Consider the following 20,102-nt stretch of genomic DNA (forward strand, 5'->3'; position numbering starts at 1 on the left):
TGTAGTATCTTACCCTGACTAGCTTCTCTGAGTCACCTCTCCATACACTGTAATATCTTACCCTGACTAGCTTCTCTGAGTCACCTCTCCACACACTGTAGTATCTTACCCTGACTAGCCTCTCTGAGTCACCTCTCCACACACTGTAGTATCTTACCCTGACTAGCTTCTCTGAGTCACCTCTCCATACACTGTAGTATCTTACCCTGACTAGCTTCTCTGAGTCACCTCTCCACACACTGTAGTATCTTACCCTGACTAGCTTCTCTGAGTCACCTCTCCACACATTGTAGTATCTTACCCTGACTAGCTTCTCTGAGTCACCTCTCCACACATTGTAGTATCTTACCCTGACTAGCTTCTCTGAGTCACCTCTCCACACACTGTAATATCTTACCCTGTCTAGCTTCTCTGAGTCACCTCTCCACACATTGTAATATCTTACCCTGACTAGCTTCTCTGAGTCACCTCTCTACACACTGTAGTATCTTACCCTGACTAGCTTCTCTGAGTCTCCCCTCCACACACTATATTATCTTACCCTGACTAGCTTCTCTGAGTCACCTCTCTACACACTGTAGTATCTTACCCTGACTAGCTTCTCTGAGTCACCTCTCTACACACTATATTATCTTACCCTGACTAGCTTCTCTGAGTCACCTCTCTACACACTGTAGTATCTTACCCTGACTAACTTCTCTGAGTCTCCCCTCCACACACTGTAATATCTTACCCTGACTAGCTTCTCTGAGTCACCCCTCCACACATTGTAATATCTTACCCTGTCTAGCTTCTCTGAGTCACCTCTCCACACACTGTAATATCTTACCCTGACTAACTTCTCTGAGTCACCTCTCCACACACTGTGGTATCTTACCCTGACTAGCTTCTCTGAGTCACCTCTCCACACACTGTGGTATCTTACCCTGACTAGCTTCTCTGAGTCACCTCTCTACACACTGTAATATCTTACCCTGACTAGCTTCTCTGAGTCACCTCTCCACACACTGTAGTATCTTACCCTGACAAGCTTCTCTGAGTCTCCCCTCCACACACTATATTATCTTACCCTGACTAGCTTCTCTGAGTCACCTCTCCACACACTGTAGTATCTTACCCTGACTAGCTTCTCTGAGTCACCTCTCCACACACTGTAATATCTTACCCTGACTAGCTTCTCTGAGTCACCTCTCTACACACTGTAGTATCTTATCCTGACAAACTTCTCTGAGTCACCTCTCCACACACTATATTATCTTACCCTGACTAGCTTCTCTGAGTCACCTCTCTACACACTGTAGTATCTTACCCTGACTAGCTTCTCTGAGTCACCTCTCCACACACTGTAATATCTTACCCTGACTAACTTCCCTGAGTCACCTCTACACACTGTAGTATCTTACCCTGACTAGCTTCTCTGAGTCTCCCCTCCACACACTGTAGTATCTTACCCTGACTAACTTCTCTGAGTCACTTCTCCTAAAACTGTAATATCTTACCCTGACTAGCTTCTCTGAGTCACCTCTCCACACACTGTAGTATCTTACCCTGACTAGCTTCTCTGAGTCTCCCCTCTACACACTGTAGTATCTTACCCTGACTAACTTCTCTGAGTCACCTCTCTACACACTGTGGTATCTTACCCTGACTAGCTTCTCTGAGTCTCCCCTCTACACACTGTAGTATCTTACCCTGACTAGCTTCTCTGAGTCACCTCTCCACACACTGTGGTATCTTACCCTGACTAGCTTCTCTGAGTCTCCCCTCCACTTGCTGACTATAGTAGATGCAGATATGTTGAAGAATGTTGTCTTACACTCTGTGGCGATTGCCTTTGCTAATAATGTCTTTCCTGTCCCTGAAAGTAACACACATGTTATTAACACTGATTTAAGGAGACATATTGTAGAGTTTATACATACATGTAGGTATATCACGGGAGTGGAGGACAATATTTACATCATGTATTACCTACCTGGGGGTCCATATAGTAGGAGTCCCTTCCATGGAGACAGTATCCCTTTGAATAATTGTGGATACTGAAAAGAAAAGTCATAATTAAATTATCATTGGATATTATTACATTTTTACCAATGAAATATAAAAAAATATTCATTCTACAAAAGTGATATTTTTCACTAGCGAAAAATATCACTTTTTCTGATTTGACCAATCAAAGCACTGCTTACAAATGACAATGGGAGAACTTTAAATCTGCCCTGGTAAATTTTGCTAATATAAAATTCTATAAACAATATACAACAGTATCTTCAGTAATACCAAATATATTTCACTCATGTGGCTAACATTTTAATAACAAAATATTAGCCTCATTGTGAAATATTTTTGGTATTACATACACTGAAAATACTTTTAGATATCCTCTATATTTGCCATATTTTTCTACAGACCCAAAATGCGTTTGTGCAACAAAATTGACATGATTGAAATGTACAACAAAAATCATTTTTCTCAGTAACAAAACAATAGAATGGCAATGTATTTTGTACTAATTAACAATTAACCTACCTTAATTGGATACACTACGGCTTCCTTTGATAACCGCTTAGCTTCATCTAGACCTATAATATCGTCCCACTTTACGTTGGGGTCTTGTGAGTAAATGTCCTGTACAAAAATAAAATTACTTATGCATTATATATACATTCTGAATTGTATGCATATATATATATATGTGTATAACAACTTGCAGTTTAAAGTTTAAAACAGCAATGTCAAAGAGGTGAAAGGTCATGACAAAGTCACTCAAAGAAGCACAAGGTCACAGTGGCATCACACAAAGAAGCGCAAGGTCACAGTAAGGTCATACAAAGAAGCACAAGGTCACAGTAAGGTCACACAAAGAAGCACAAGGTCACAGTATGGTTACAAAACAAAGCACAAGGTCACAGTAAGGTCATACAAAGAAGCACAAGGTTACAAAAAGAAGCACAAGGTCACAGTCATGTCTCACAAAGAAGCACAAGGTCAGAGTATGATCACAAATCAAAGCACAAGGTTATGGACCTACAGTGTGTACAATCTTTTTGAAAACTTATCTCAGAAACGTTGAACTTTTCATAAGAAAACCACTGCAATCTGAAATACTTACCCTACTAATAACCTGGGCGAGTTCCCTCCATTCAGAATTGTACCCTACGTATCCTCCTAGAGGCTTCAATAGTCGGTCCTGTCACAGGCAAAACAAAATCAATCACAAAATCACAAACACAAAAACAGAAACACTAATAAATCATTGAAAACAAGACATTAGAATACAGTATAATGTAGTAGGCAGTCTGCTAGCTGATATTGTAGGTTTTGCCTAAAATACAATTCTGAGCAAAGACATACATAATCTATTATCAATAATGCAGGATTACAAAGCATCAATGGCAGACTAAGATATTTATGATATCTGCTAATTAGATAGCTAATATCTGCTAACATCTGCTAATATCTGCTAAGATAGCTAATATCTGAGTGCTAAGATATGATTTTCAGGCTTAGCATGGAAGGATGTGGATCACACAGCACTATTAACAATACATTGTGCTGAATATATTATATAGTGTACAATGTATGTGGTAATCAGCTTAAATCTACAGTCTGATATAGACATTATAATATACATATTACATGTATATGCTTTTTATGTCACCATCTTATACAGTAATTATAGTTACATAATTGAAAAGTCAATGCACCAACATGAAGGCAGTCATATATCAAATGTGTCATTATAAGTGGTAAACAAATATAAATGAATAAATAAATAAATGAATAAAAAAATCTTAACAAGCCTACAGGGTATTGCTCAAGCAATATATGTCCCCTACTGGCCTCCGCTAAAAATACAACAGTGACCTAATTAACCTTTACCAAAAAACCCCGAAACTCAAACTTGTCCAAGATATTATGGTCCTTTATCAATGTGTGAAATTTGATCAAAATTCCTCAAGGCATTATATGTCCTTTGGCATTATATGTACATTAATATAAGATGGACGAAAAGGTAGAGTCGAAATCTTTCCTACAAATGTCATTTCATAAGATGTGCTGACTGATTAATACTTCACTTTCAAAACTTGCTAGTTCCTTATAACTAAGCTGTCAAACACGTATTTTGTCCAACAAAACTCAATATTCTAATTCCTCTTGTTGATTATAATTATTTATAAGGCTCTAGCTCTGTACTGAACACTCGATCACCAGCCAAATAACTTACCCTACGTGACTGTCAAGTGAGAAAAAAATCACACTTAACTACTTACATCAGAATGTATAAACCAAAGTTCCAAACAGGATTATCAGACAGAAAAAAAAATCTTTTATACTGTAAACGTGGAAATTTACGCTAATAAATTAAAAATTTTTGATCGTGAAAAAATTCCCCCCACGCATATTATTTTTATATCAATTTGCATAATCTTGAACTACAAACAAATGTGGATCGATCGCGAAAATTACCCCATCGCGTATAGTTTACATATACATTGTATATCAAAATCGCGAAATTAACCCCCTGTGAAAATAACCACATATAGCCTTATATATCACCCATTCGGAAAAATAACATTTACATTTGAATTGTTAAATATTCTCATTAGAATAAATTTTGCACTCTGTGTATATATTCAAAATAGTGAGTTCTCTGCCATGATCAACATTGATTTAAGTAACGTTACAAGGGTTTGCCCCGTAAATAGAGACTTAATTATATAAGCCCGGGTGTACTGCCCCGCCCCAGGGGTTTATATTATATAGTCCAGAGGTTATAACTGACCTATTGAAGTCACATGTTCCCTATAACTACATCATACGTATATATACATATAGACCTCATTATTAGTACAAAAATCATCAATTTCTACCAAATGCTAAAATAAATATAATATAAATCATCCTCAAGAGCTAGGAATCAAATCTTCTATTGTAACAGGACAGAAAATTTATAAAAAGAAAGGCCTTCAAGCTAGCTCCAGCCCAAATTTGGAATTTAAAGGATGATACAGTGGACTAGATATACATTTTGTATGATTATAATTAGCTGTTGACTGAAATAATTAAAAGCATTATGTAATATCATTTGGCTATTATATACACCAGGACTGTCTTATAAAATATTTTAGCATATTTCTCTTACTCCTCAATGAGATATTATTTAGATACACACATTTAATGGGGCTTGACCTCACCATTTGGTAGTACATAAAACAGGACTTACATTCTGGTCAGTACCTTCCTCTGCGGACATCCTAGTGGCCTCATTAATCATTGACCTGATGTCTATAATCTGACCTGGCTGTAAAATCAACATTCATCAGTAAACACAGCGATTCTGTAACGGATGATACTAAGGATCACAATTAAAAGTCACGTTTCCACTATTATCAAGTATTGCTATGAATTTCCCCTTGTTGACATCATTTGATCTGCCAAAACCATTATATAAAGACATCATGCAACATATAGCCTCATTATGGGGGAAGAGATATACATCTTCTGGAATCAAAGAAAGTTGAAATAAATCTTCATAATCTAATGACATTCAGCATATACTTTCAATTTGTTTGTTTGCTGGGTTTATTGCCACTTGAACAGCCAGGGTCATTTTAAGGTGAGGTCTCCTTGTAGTAGTTGGTGACTACCTCTCTGAACAATATACCGGAGGCCCGTTGTATGCCCTCCAGAGCAATTAGGGTAAAGTGACTTGAACAAGGACACAACCATGACAGCACAGACCGGCCCGTTTCTCAGCTTCCTAAGAAACACAAACCGATACAGGTAGGAAGCGTCGAACCACCCACCTCGATCGGATCAACACCTGAGGTTATGTGGCTGGTTCTCTAACTGACTGAGCTATCGAGGCTACCATATATACTTTCAGTCAGATAATCATCATAAGTACAGATTGTACCTACAGCGACTAATATAGCTAGAACAGTTTTGTTTTCAATAACTTTATAAGTATTTTGAGAAAATCAACCTTCACTGAATGAAAGCCTGGACTCTGATTTGCATGTTATAATTTGATACATGTATTATATTTATAATTTATAATTTGAATTATCTAGGGATCGACTCACCGCTCTCACTTTTTTGGAAGGTTCTTCTACAATCCTGTTGTCTGGGTTACTGTTTGACCCCTGGACAGTGAGACCCTGTAAAGCTAGACCCATATCTCCGTTAGCCATTCCATTCACCTGTATCAAAAATGGTATATTTATGTGTATTGAATTAATTCATGAACTTATTATTGACATGTAACATAAGCTAAATTTGAATGTTATTTATTTCATTATCTTATATAATAAATGGCCATGGATCACCTTAAAAATCATCTATCAACAGAATACTGATATCATATTCAGTAATATATTTAAAGATTTATTTCTAAGGATAAAATAATAGTATTTTAACAATGATTTAAACTACATCATATAACTTATTAGATACTTCAATTAGACTAAAATGCGTTTCTTTAAAAACAATGAACCATTGGGTTAAATATAACGATATCAACTTTAATGTAGAACAAAATTATATTTATATTATAATATTGAACAATAAATATGACATCAACAGAACAATCAGAGGAATACATGTAAAATTAGACTTTAGTAACAATGAGATTTCTCCAGTGATCAGATGATAATTTTTTATATGTATATGATTTTTTAATGAGAATATATTACATACGGCCTTGTCAGAACGGTCGTGTCCATTAGCACGTGGCCTTGTGGATGACTGTACAGCTCTCTGGCGATTTGCACCGGATTTAGGACGTCCAGATGTTGGAGGACTTGGCGGACGGACATTCTGTGGAATCCTGGGAAGGGATGGTGTTGTGGATGCTGATTTGTTGCTGTATAAGGGAAAGTTAAAACTTATTACACTGACCTAGGATTGCTGTATAAGGGAAAGTTAAAACTTATTACACTGACCTAGGATTGCTGTATAAGGGAAAGTTGAAACTTATTACACCGACCTAGGATTGCTGTATAAGGGAAAGTTGAAACTTATTACACTGACCTAGGATTGCTGTATAAGGGAAAGTTGAAACTTATTACACCGACCTAGGATTGCTGTATAAGGGAAAGTTAAAACTTATTACACCGACCTAGGATTGCTGTATAAGGGAAAGTTGAAACTTATTACACTGACCTAGGATTGCTGTATAAGGGAAAGTTAAAACTTATTACACTGACCTAGGATTGCTGTATAAGGGAAAGTTAAAACTTATTACACTGACCTAGGATTGCTGTATAAGGGAAAGTTAAAACTTATTACACCAACCTAGGATTGCTGTATAAGGGAAAGTTAAAACTTATTACACCGACCTAGGATTGCTGTATAAGGGAAAGTTAAAACTTATTACACTGACCTAGGATTGCTGTATAAGGGAAAGTTAAAACTAATATTACACTGACCTAGGATTGCTGTATAAGGGAAAGTTAAAACTTATTACACTGACCTAGGATTGCTGTATAAGGGAAAGTTAAAACTTATTACACCGACCTAGGATTGCTGATGATGTTAGCCTTACTATGACAAGGATATGTATACCACAGCAAAGTGTAGAGGAATCAACTTATTAATCTCTTACAGCAAACCGTAAAGGGATCAACTTAAAAATGTCTTACAGTAAACTGTAGAAGGATCAACTGAAAGATATTTTACAGCAAACTGAAGAGGGATCAACTTCTAATTATCTCTTACAGCAAACTGTAGAAGGATCAACTGATAAATCTCTTACAGCAAACTGTAGATCAGGGATCAAATTCTATCTCTTACAGCAAAATGTATAGGAATAAACTTATAAGTCTCTTAATTTAAGCTGTGAATAGAAATGTTGCTCCTTATGATGTTGGTACCTTAATTACCCTGAAGTAAAAATAGTATTTATAAACTTAAGAAAATAAAATATTAAACTAAATTATCTTTAATTAAACCACATGGAATACAATAATGTTTTCCTTGATCTATTGCACTCTATGTGAGATAGGTGTAGATCTACAAGGTAATATTAAGTTAATATCTAAAGGCTACCGGCCACCACATTATACATATATATATACATGTAGGGGACTGGTTAATATACATGTACATGTACTTAATATGATTTAATCAATCATAGATGTAGCTAAGAACTATATATAGTGTTGCAAATTATTATATTCACACAGTATTATATACAATGTACTAACACTCAATATATGATATTGTATTCAGATTAATGTTCATTATTAGCTAGCATGAAAATATAAAATTAATAATCAAGATTTGGAAATATTAAAACAGGGAAATAATTTAAGACTAATGAACCACTCAATACATCATACCAGCTGATGATGTTTATCCATGATTTGACACAACAGAATTCTTAAGGTTTGTACACCCTAGTGTACAGTTTTTACTCCGAGCTGGCTGCTAACTACTACATGTATGTGGAATTCAATAGGACATGCACAGTATGTTGTCTATATATAAAGAGAGAGGACACCAATCTAGCGGTTTGTAAGATAATTGTCTTACTTTAATTATACTGATGAAATACAGGTAAATGTTGCGGAGTGCTTGGTGCATTGCAGACAATCTAACCACTCAGTGCAACATGATTGCCTGCCAATAGCAAGCCATGAAGTTGTGTAGTTTAGCATCCTTGTAATATAATGATCCCATTGACAATGTAAGGAAGAATTACTGATATATCTCTTTACAGTCTATAGCACTCTCGTTGATATTTTACCAGGCAGCTCTGATTTTTTATATAAAATGAAGAAGATATATGTCTGAAGAAGTTTCAATGCATGTGACATCTAATGTGTCATCTCGATAAAAAAAAAAAAAAGGCTCCATCAATTTTAAAGTTCATCAGATGTGCTTTTTAAACTATCAAGTTCAAGGTGCAACAAATAAAAACATCAGAAATACTTTCTACTTAAGAGAATGACAGATTTTTTTTTAAAGTTCAAAGTCACCAAATTCACAAATATATGTGACCATATCATAGTATCTCCTGACTCAATTCTCGTAAACTAATTTCCCCATTTTTTCTGTCACAGATAAAATAACTCCATGCAGTACCATCTGATTACAAAGTCATGATAAAATCTTGATTTTTTTTATACTCTTCTCACTTTACCTGGCAAATGAAAAGCTTGAACATGATGATAAAGTTTATCAACAATGACTATACTATGAGCACAAGTTCAGCCAGTATATTGCACAGGGGCATGACACGTTCCTTATATAATGACCCAGAACAAAATTCTAACCCTGTAGGGTCTACTCCCTAAATCCCTAAATTTGACCCTAAGGTCTGATCCCTAGATCTCTAAATTTAACCCTAAGGTCTGTCCCTACATCTCTAAATATAACCATAATGCCCAACCCTTTAGATCACCGAGTGACTTAAGATATAAAAAAACTTGGGTTGAATTTCCATTCTGAGCCATAGGAACATGTCAAGCATCTGTGGTATATTGCAGTTAAGCTTGAACCTCAGTGTCGGTGCTGGTAACTAAGTGTAGATAGGAACACACTGTTGGCAGGTATATATTAGGATGATTGCTACATGTATATATCATACAACTAGTTGAATTATCTAATTAGTACCTTCTATATTTCAGCTTTAAATAAACATCAGTCTTATTTCATTAATTTTAAATTGTGAATAATACATCATTTTTTTCAAACTTTTCGTCCATAATAAAAACCCTTGGCTTGTGTTAACTTGTAATATATGTACTGACATAAAATAACAATTATTTGACTTAATTGACTTGAATAAATTGTTAGTGATACTTTTGGTATTCTATTGTACCATCACCTGAATACTATTTCTCCACAATAATCTAGCCTTATTTGCATTGACATCAAGCTGTAACCAGTAATGTATTTCCATAATTAGTATTTAGGAGATATATATATATCATTGGCAAGTTTTGATATAAGGATCCAGTCATATATATAATAGGCGATATAATTCATTAATGGTTAAGTGTTCTGCATGATTGAAACAAGAAAATCAAGGGATATAGAGAACGAATTAGATAAATATAATTTTAAAATTTAAAGCCCATTATAGGAGTGTAAGCTTATCTTATTTTAGATGTTCAATATGTCTTTACATCCAGCTGTGATGTCTTATACATAGAACTTTATATTGTATTGTTAACCAAAAAATATCTGTTCCATGTTCTGGATGTGTGTTCCTGGTTGTTGATGCATGTTCAAAGTTCTGGATGCATGTTCCAGATTCTGGATGCATGTTCCAGATTCTGGATGCATGTTCTAAGTTCTGGATGCATGTTCTAAGTTCTTGATACATGTTCACAGTTCTGGATGCATGTTCCAAATTCTGGATGCATGGTCCAAGTTATGGATGCATGTTCCATGTTTTAGATGCATGTTCCATGTTTTGGATACAAAATAATCAAAGATTTAGACTGTACACACATTGATATACCTTAACAGTGGTATTTCATTGATCAATATATATATGAGATGATCTTCAATTAACTTATTATATATAAATGTTTGCCTCTTAATATATATGTATACCTTTATAACAGCCAATATTCATAGGTAGGTACCATGCTACATCGGTATTTTAAATATCGATCAGCCTAGAATGGTTTTATCCTTCTCATTGGATAATGCAAATTGTTTTAAACCTGTGATTGTATTTATAAACACAAAACATCATACATGGCCAAAAGACATTTAGGACAGTGATGGACACAACATGGACATCAATAGCACTGCTAGTCTACACCTGGCCAGTCACTGCCCACACAGGATTAATGCTAAGCTGCCAATTCTCCGCCGACACCCTTGTCCCTCCAACACGCCCCAGTACCTACCGACCATGCACCTGAAGGTCCGCTTTAAAACTATGGTGAGAGGACCGAGATGAACTGATGGTACCAAGAAAAAGGATTTAGAAAAATAGATATTTTAATTTTCAAGTATTTAAAATATTTTAATCGATATCAATGTATTATAATTGTACCAGAATAATGTATTTTTTATTTTTTTCTGCTAAATTTTATTGAATGGTATATTCTAATTAAAGAATTTTTGAAAGATTAAATTAAAGAAGTATAGTTGTGTTTAATAAAACTATGTAAATTTTCTTGTTAAATTATACTTATCTTCAAATTTTTATGAAAAAGAAAATTATCTCCCTTTAAAATTCAACAAGCTGGGTTAACCAATCAACAAACAGGACCCATCCCAGACAAGTTAACCAATAGGCAATCAGTGACAACACTGGACATACAAATGAACAGATGATGAACAATGATATTCAACACATATGGTGTCATGAAATTTACTGTATATGTGTATCTTATGTATGATACATCCGGAACTCCACGTAGAATCAACACATTACCAGTGTATTTCAGTGATAATACCCGATGAGTTCAGGATGATGCATGATACTCCAGAATTGTACCGATGTATTATGTATGCCTTGGTATATGGCTATGAATCAATTTATTGTTTTTGCATACATCATATTCTGATACAGCCCACAGATGTACCCTGTGTATCAGTATCTATATTTTTTTCTAAATTCTACAAACCACCAAATTCTCTACAGATAGGACAGTGCACCAGTCCCCTGTGTATTATAGGATGTGTACCAGTCCCCTGTGTAATATAGGATGTGTACCAGTCCCCTGTGTAATATAGGATGTGTATCAGTCCCCTGTGTATTATAGGATGTGTACCAGTCCCCTGTGTATTATAAGATGTGTTCCAGTCCCCTGTGTATTATAGGATGTGTACCAGTCCCCTGTGCAGTTGAGGATATATATACCAGTCCCCTGTGTATTATAAGATGTGTACCAGTCCCCTGTGTATTATAGGATGTGTACCAGTCCCCTGTGTATTATAGGGCGTGTACCAGTCCCCTGTGTATTATAAGATGTGTACCAGTCCCCTGTGTATTATAGGATGTGTACCAGTCCCCTGTGTATTATAGGGTGTGTACCAGTCCCCTGTGTATTATAAGACGGGTCACCAGTCCTCTGCCCTTGTTTTAGACCCCCAAGTATGATTTTTAATGATATTTTGTAGAACTGCAAAACATAATATTGATATTTTTTTCAAAACTTTGTATGATATATAATACATGGAAACAAGAAATGGAATACAACAAACAAAACAGATTTGTAATGCCAGAATAACAATGCAAACAAGTCAGTGCTCTATCTATACATACCCAGAGTGACCCGACTCGGTTCTCCGTCTAATGCTACAAAACGTAACAGTTCATGAAGAGATGTCTAAACCTCTACTCACAGTATTAGCCAGTATTATCTCAAACAACAGACCATGTACCAAGATGGTAGGGTTCATTTGATGTGTATAACTATAATATTAGATACATCTAACTATACTAGGCATTTGCTAAATATAAACAATATGTTATGTATGTAAATGTTGTAGCATCTATTTCCAGCAGTTGATAAGACATTGTTGTGATGTTAGATTGATTTTTGATGATCTAAATCTGAAAAGAATACTGAAAAAACCTGCCAATTCTCAATTAAAATTATTGTACAAGGGAGACAACTCTGCCAGATATACTGTGCGCACCACCACAGTGCGTTTTTTGTTTAGCATTGTCTCATCATCAAATTACTAAAATAATTAACAGAGTTTGGATTAAACTTAAACAAAAATATCTTATAATAGCTTATATCAATTTGCTTTTTAATTACCTATTATATATAATTAATCTGATTGGTAAGTGAGATATACTTAATAATTGGTCTTTAAACTACATTCTGAATGGGAAACTCAGATAATCCAACACAACTAATCAGTTTTAAACACTAATATTATAACAGCACTGCTAAAGTGTTACGGACAGTTGACCAATGTAACTACAGCCATTCATCATTCCACTGCATCAAAAATCTAATATGATTAGTATAGTTCTCTGAAACATGGCACTAATCAGTGACGAAAATAAAAAAAATACATTTCAATTAAATTATAACTGGAGAAATCGAAGAGTCTATATGGCTCACAGCTTGGTTTGATATTAACAATTTAATAAGATGGACCCTAAAAGCAAAAAAAATGTAAAAATTGGTGAACTTAGTCAATCTGAGAAAGCTTTTATGTCGCATAATATTCAGGTATTTAAGATTATGTTAATTAACATATTCATGCATATGTATAAGGACATTGGGTCTCATTATTCACATTCATGCACATCCATGACAAAAAACTTTAAAAATTAAGGCCTGAATTTCTCAATAATTAAACCATAGGCAATAATCATAGCAATAGATTAATCATATTTCACATTGACTAACAACCAAATAAAATAAATTTAATAACCTTTTGTTTACAGTAAAGATCAATCAATATTTGACCTGGACATTGATTCCTCAGATAACAGAACTACATTGTATATATATATATACACATGTATATATAGGATCTTAAATGAGCTAGTACTCAACTATTTTATATGACTAAGAAATTTTACGAAAAGAGTTTTTTGCGAATGAGGATGGCGAAAAAAAACTAAAACTTCAAATCAGAGAGTCCTAAAATCCGGAAATGACACCAAACTTAAGATACACATTTTATTAAATTTTTTCATGATGTACATGTACGTAACATCATTGTACATTGATTATGACATCTGACATCTGACACAACGAATTTCTGACTGGCACAGACGAAGCAAAACGTTCAGTTTATCTTACACCTAGTGACAAATACAAAAATATTATTATATTATTTACATGGGTGAATTAATCACATGACAAGACAACTATTTGATAAGGAATGCCAATACAATATCTAAAAGTAGCACGTACATGTACACTTGTATGTAAAGTTTGGGGAGTGAATTATGTTGTACATACTAGAAAAATGTTAATTATCACAAGAGATTAACCTAATCAATCTACTGTCTGTGTATTTTGTTGGAAGAATGTGCAATAACAAAAGAAGGTTTATAAACAAACTGTAACAAAAGGTGTAATCGTGTAATTATTGTTTATATATATATGTAAACAACCAGGTGAAAGCTGTGATTTTACTACGTGATCATCAAGATATTTTCTTAATGTTAAAATATATTTAATTATAAGACTGTTAAATAATGAAGTAAACCATGTGTAGAAGGCTCTATATACGTCTAATTTGTAAATTTCTCACATCTAGGGTTAGGAACAAAAACAGGTAGCAAACTGGTGAGAGAGAGGCCACTTACGTAAAGTCATAGAGCGGTTAATTAACATTCATCACTTTCCACAGGTAAAACAGACAAAGGACTAGTATACATATTCATGAATCTGCATTTCAGCTTTTATCTTCCACCACATTTTATTTACAGATGAAGAAAGATATTAAATTCTTTATCAAAATATTGATTTTTTTTTTTTTTTTTTTTTGGAAAAAGTACAGAGTTCTACTTTTTATCCTGTACTTAACTTATAGAGCAATTAACTCATCAAGTTTAACTGAAAATAAGGGAGAGTGTGTTTATTGTACAGTTATGTATGATAATTTATTTAGAGTTTTTCATTTCTTTTACAGGATTGTAATACACATCCATGATCCTGTTTCCAGACATGGGCTTATTGTTGGATTCTGTTACAGTATATGTATGCTAAACTATTGGTATATATATAGTACGTAGATGACTGAAATGCATATTCATTACAACGATAGATACTATAGGGTATCTCATTCAGACCGACAGGAAAACAGGACACAGTCGGGGTTATTTACACGGACAGTCAATCAAACAACAAGTTTTTACCTGTCTTTATTGTTTCTATTGTCAAAAAGGTAACACACAAATTATACAAAATGTGCATGAAAAGATTACCACGGTTTTAGTGGGATTACCACATAACAGTTTAAATTTGTACCAAGTCAGAATTACACTCTCGCAGTCTGTTGTTATAATATAGTTTTATGATGTATGTCTGACATTTTAATATCAAATAAATTACAACTGTTACGAATGTTCTTACATAAATATCCTTGTGTCTAGAATCACTCTCATACAACTGTTCCATAGACTTTATTTATGGATTAAAACAATGTTACTAATGTGTTGGATATGTTACTATAATTAAACGTGGAAATGTTAAAATAAATTGACCCACCTGTTGGCTCGTGTCATCTTATGAGGCGCCCTCCCTCGGCCATCACCTGCTGGAGAAAACATGATGTGATATTATATTACAGGTGAAAGGACAAGAACTCCAAAAGATGACAATTCGATGATTTTTTTTCTTAGTAGCCGAATATATAACCTATATTGCAAGTACTGTCCTACAGAAGTAAAATGAAATAATATTGTCAAATTTTTTTTTCAATTTTTTTTTGTTGGAAATATGCATTGTATACATCAGTTAATTCAATTTGTCAATGTTCTTTTTTGCAATAAATAGAGAATAATACATACCTTTTTCCATATCGGACCCAATATTGGCCCCGAGACCCCAATATTGGCCCTCGGGCCAATATTGGGGTCTCGGGGCCAATATTGGGTCCGATATGGAAAAAGGTATGTTTTATTCAATTTATTGTATTCTTAGTAATAAATCACAGAACATTAATCAAAACAACAATTAAAACTTGACAAGAAAAATCAGATTCAAATTTTTAATGTATTGAATTATAAACACTTTATAATATTGAAGTTTTTTAAGTCTTTATGAAGTTCATATCTGTCAAATTTATAATGATTTCTAAATAAGTTCCTTTCCAAAGGTGTTTCTACCATGTCACTGATCAAGGATCAAGAATAAACATTGATTTGAATCAGTCAGAATCACTGTCAATTATCATCCTTGCTCTTTTCCTGCCCCTACATGCCGAAGCGAATTTAAAAGCTTCTCTCCCATGTCCTCATTCCTTCGTCTACTCAACGCCACGTTGTTTGTTTTGGTTTCGCTGACAACAAAGCACCTACGTCAAAACCCGAGAGACCCGAATAGTTTGTTGAGACGCAAAATTTAGAGGTGTTCCGCGAAGAGGGCCAATACAGGGTTTGGGGTGCATTACTGAATCAATAATGCATGGGTAAGGATTACGGATCGGGATATTTGGCGCCATAATCCATATGCAAAAAAACCTGTATTTATTACTAAGTATACAATAAATGGCCATATATTCCCATTCATAATGTTTTTAGACTTAAAACGCTAATAATAGTTGTCATTCACATAAAGGATTATGGAGTTAAGATTGCAATGGGATTGTATACCAGAATTGAATAATATAAGCAAATCCAAAATACATGTATTTATATATTTACTGTATTGTTCTTAGAGCTTTGTGTCTAACAAACTTTTTGAAACTGCACGACAATGGAATATATCAGTACAAATATTTACGAAACAAAGTTACCAGGTAAGTGTGGTTTGATTTTTTCTGAATTATTACACAAACTATACACAGTACCAATCATCCCATATTTGTATGTAATATAAAATACTAAATATAGTATAAAAGTTATATATAAAATATATTGACAACATTTAATATACATTATTATATAAAAGATATGAAACAAGTGTCCTATGTGGCAGTGATAACAATTAGAGAACAGATTGTGGAGACGGTGTTAATTAACTAGAGATTTGTATATAATTTATTATATAAATAACACAAGTATATATTATCAAACCACACACTTTCATATTAATCACACATATATTGTTGGGGATAGTTTTATTCTTCATTCAGTGACCATCACCATTAATGCTGTGAAGAAATAAAATTCCAATACACCTAACCTCTAGAGATAGTAGGATACACGTAATAATTTAATTACCTGTACTGATTGTAAAAAAACAGCTTTATAGATGTATATTGTACCTACCATGACTAAGAATTCAAAGAACTTTTAAATATATATTTTATAAAAAAAAATAATATAAATCATACTTCATGCTCAAATTCATTTAAATAATCAACTACCGTACAATGTACATGATGATTGTATGATATTTTAAACTAAATGTATCATCTTATTAAATAGGAGTAATTTATTCACACAATTATACATAATTTTATCATGCCTATGATGTATTCAAATGAATTATGTTTCTATTGCCACCCACAAATTTATACTGAAGATGATGTCAATGATGTCACTTCACAAACCATTAGTTAATAAACTTCAGATAAACAAATAATGCATCAAAATATATGTTAGGTATTCAAATATCACACAAATTCATGATGTCATACCAGAAATAGTACATATCATGTATGTAAAATTGTTATGTGTTTTCAGGTTGGCTGTCAAGTATGGTTTTTAAAATCTAAAAAACAGAATAAGAAGTTTAAAAAAAAAAAATAAAAAAATAATAAAATTGGACATTATCAATGATATAATTTAAGATGGCACATCCAATGTGTCTTTAACTGTTATATGATTTTTCCTGGGTTTAATATCATATAAATATATGATGGACCATTTAAATATCTTCCTTCTTTTATTGTCAAGTATGACTTAAAAATACTTTTAAGCGAAAAAAATTGCAAGTAACCATATTTCTGGTATGTTTGTGTTAATGTGTTAGTATTAATAAAGGGGGATAACTCAGGCCAAATAGGGTTTCGCATGACGATCTACCTGGATGTCCTGTGGAAAGAATGTAGGTAATATGGTTATATCTCAGACTCGAAGGAATAACATTGTATACACTGGAATAGCTATCATACATTTCTCACAAACACTCAAAAAGATATTGGCATTACAAGCAAGCATAGAACCATGCAGTATAAATCTCTAATCACAGCGAAGTATGACATATAAATGGTGATTAGTTTCTTTTTACTACGAAGCCTGTGTCAAGGTCATTGTCACAATGATGGTGGCATATGAACATGCTACACAATATGGCTGTTATAATTATGAAGATATTTTTAGAAAAAAAAAACTTAAATCGGAACAAACGAATCTAAGTGAGATCTATACTAAATACACAAGCATGCATAAGTTAAGAGTTTTACATACATTCTTAGTATACATAGTACTAGTGACACCCTAGTTCTAACCAATTATCACAAGCATGCTTGATGGTATTAACTTGATAATTTTTTTTGATTTTTTTTTGTGATTTACTTCCAAAACGGAGTGCATAGCATGCACAATTGGTTGAAAATTGGCTCCCATTTGGGTTGAAAGGAAGACCATATATGCACAGAATTGAACAATGGTGCAGCTACCTTTCAATGTGAGATATATTTGTACAGTGCAAGATATTTACGTCTACAATGCAACTATGTTTACAACGCGAGACGCTGTACTTGTCTTATCAACACCAGCACAATGCATGAAGAAACCTCACCAGTTAATTAATATAACCCTTCCATATACACTAGTTCACTAGAATAAGATTTAATCAGTTTTGGTGAAAATATGATTTAGAAAGCTGTTTATCTTAAACAAAAACAGCGACTGAAAACTATCTTTGCGAGTGTCCATTCATAAACATCCGTTTTCCTTTGTCAACCAACAAGTGCTATCCCTGTCCATCAACTTACCACTCTGTGTGAGTTTCTTGGTGATCTTTGGATACTTGGCAAATTTGACATAGTAGTATGACTCATACTCCATGAGGATGGTCTCCAGGTCGATGTTATCACACACTTCATATTTACTTAGGTCTATGTTCGTCTCCTTGGCTAAACTTTGTGCAGAATCCAGGTAGCTGTAAAACCAATAGTGATTATATTATCAACAATTCAACCATATATCAATGTTCAAAAGGACTCTATGAGGATGGTATTCTGTCAATTTAACTGACTTAACTTTTTTAAGAAAAATAAATTTCAATACAATTATTGTTTTTTCCACTTGAACAAGACTTAAGGCAAAAAATGATGAATGAAAACACTGCCTGGGAAGAGTTTCTTTAAGAATTATATTAAATTGTATTTCTAGAGAAAAAAGGAAAATTTACATTTTTAACACAATCTACCATCAAATTATCTAAATTTTTGCTTCTGTATATTCATCTTTGAAATTCAATGTGTTTGCTTTCAGTTGTCAGAAACCTAGCTTTTACCCAATTATGCTTACCTGTGACATTTTTTATAACGTAAAAATAACCATTCACCTTTAGCTTAGATATATAGTTTATTTGTAATCTCAAAAAAAAAAACAGACAATAGTCTAGCAATTTGTCAGATTTTTAAAGTCTGGAACTTATATAAATTAATAATAAATAAATTATCTAGCTGAGATCTAGCTTTCAATTTTGTCATGACATATGTTCCAAAATGCAAAGAGAAGATACCAGATCAAAAACAGATCCAGAATTCTGAGAAAATCAACTATATCCTGTAAATGATTATAATACTATTAACTATTATTATGAAACTGGAAACAGAAGCCTAGCTATCAATATGCCCTTTAAATATATATATATTCCTTTAGTATTAAAGATATGTAGGAATTAATGGTGAAATCAAATACACAAACATGCAGATAACAATACTTACCCTTCTTCATGCATGTAATTCAGGACTAAAATAAGCAGGTTCTTCTTCCTACTTTCAGTCCTAAGCTCATCCTGTAATGAAAATTTAACTACAATATACCAATTGTGTTTCCCAAAATTTGCAGGTTACTTCTAAACAGTTCCTTGCTCAATTCTCCAGCATTCCTCCCCAAAAAAGGCCCCATGACAAACCATTGGAAAACCTCTTGATATCAAAGCAAATGCTATATTTATTCATGATGGACATACAGTAAACTAAGAGCATATAAGCTCATGCCAGTGTATTTTTAAATATACCTCCTTCCTATTACAGATTTTATGTTTTTGACGTACTCTCCAAGTGTAAGCTAGCTATTAAAACAGACTGAGATGCTTCTTGAGCCAAAGAATCTGGGTTGTGGTGGTCTTCTGGGACAAAATCTTTGTCAAGAAGGGAACAGTGTAAAAGTGGAGAGTATCAGATCAATCTAAGATACTAGATCAGGCAAACAGGCATTTCCCTTCTGTTTAGTTGTTTGATTTTCGCTCAGAGATAGAAAGGTTGCTAGCTTGAAACCCAGCATAGGCAGGGTATTTTTTATTACTCCT

At 33.6% G+C, this 20,102-nt stretch overlaps 1 protein-coding gene across 12 annotated transcripts in view; it reads right to left on the reverse strand.

Annotated features, from left to right (window-relative positions):
• Positions 1-20,102, reverse strand: part of LOC117334331 (katanin p60 ATPase-containing subunit A-like 2) — a 36,031-nt gene that overhangs the window by 14,866 nt on the left and 1,063 nt on the right. Inside the window, exons 2-14 of one of the 12 annotated variants that reach the window (XM_033893875.1) lie at positions 19,516-19,586; positions 18,556-18,722; positions 17,642-17,650; positions 15,159-15,204; positions 14,807-14,821; positions 12,239-12,271; positions 6,703-6,868; positions 6,090-6,206; positions 5,228-5,305; positions 3,113-3,190; positions 2,530-2,628; positions 1,976-2,039; positions 1,740-1,858 (exon numbers count right to left, since the gene is read on the reverse strand). In XM_033893875.1, coding sequence (XP_033749766.1) covers positions 1,740-1,858; positions 1,976-2,039; positions 2,530-2,628; positions 3,113-3,190; positions 5,228-5,305; positions 6,090-6,206; positions 6,703-6,868; positions 12,239-12,271; positions 14,807-14,821; positions 15,159-15,204; positions 17,642-17,650; positions 18,556-18,722; positions 19,516-19,586 — 1,062 coding nt within the window. Of the gene's footprint in view, positions 1-1,739; positions 1,859-1,975; positions 2,040-2,529; positions 2,629-3,112; positions 3,191-5,227; positions 5,306-6,089; positions 6,207-6,702; positions 6,869-12,238; positions 12,272-14,806; positions 14,822-15,158; positions 15,208-17,641; positions 17,651-18,555; positions 18,723-19,515; positions 19,587-20,102 lie in introns of all 12 variants that reach the window. The other 11 variants (XM_033893874.1, XM_033893878.1, XM_033893876.1 and 8 more) reach the window with 11 other exon arrangements.

Source organism: Pecten maximus, chromosome 9 (assembly GCF_902652985.1).
Source record: "Pecten maximus chromosome 9, xPecMax1.1, whole genome shotgun sequence".
Taxonomy (NCBI): Eukaryota; Metazoa; Mollusca; class Bivalvia; order Pectinida; family Pectinidae; genus Pecten; species Pecten maximus.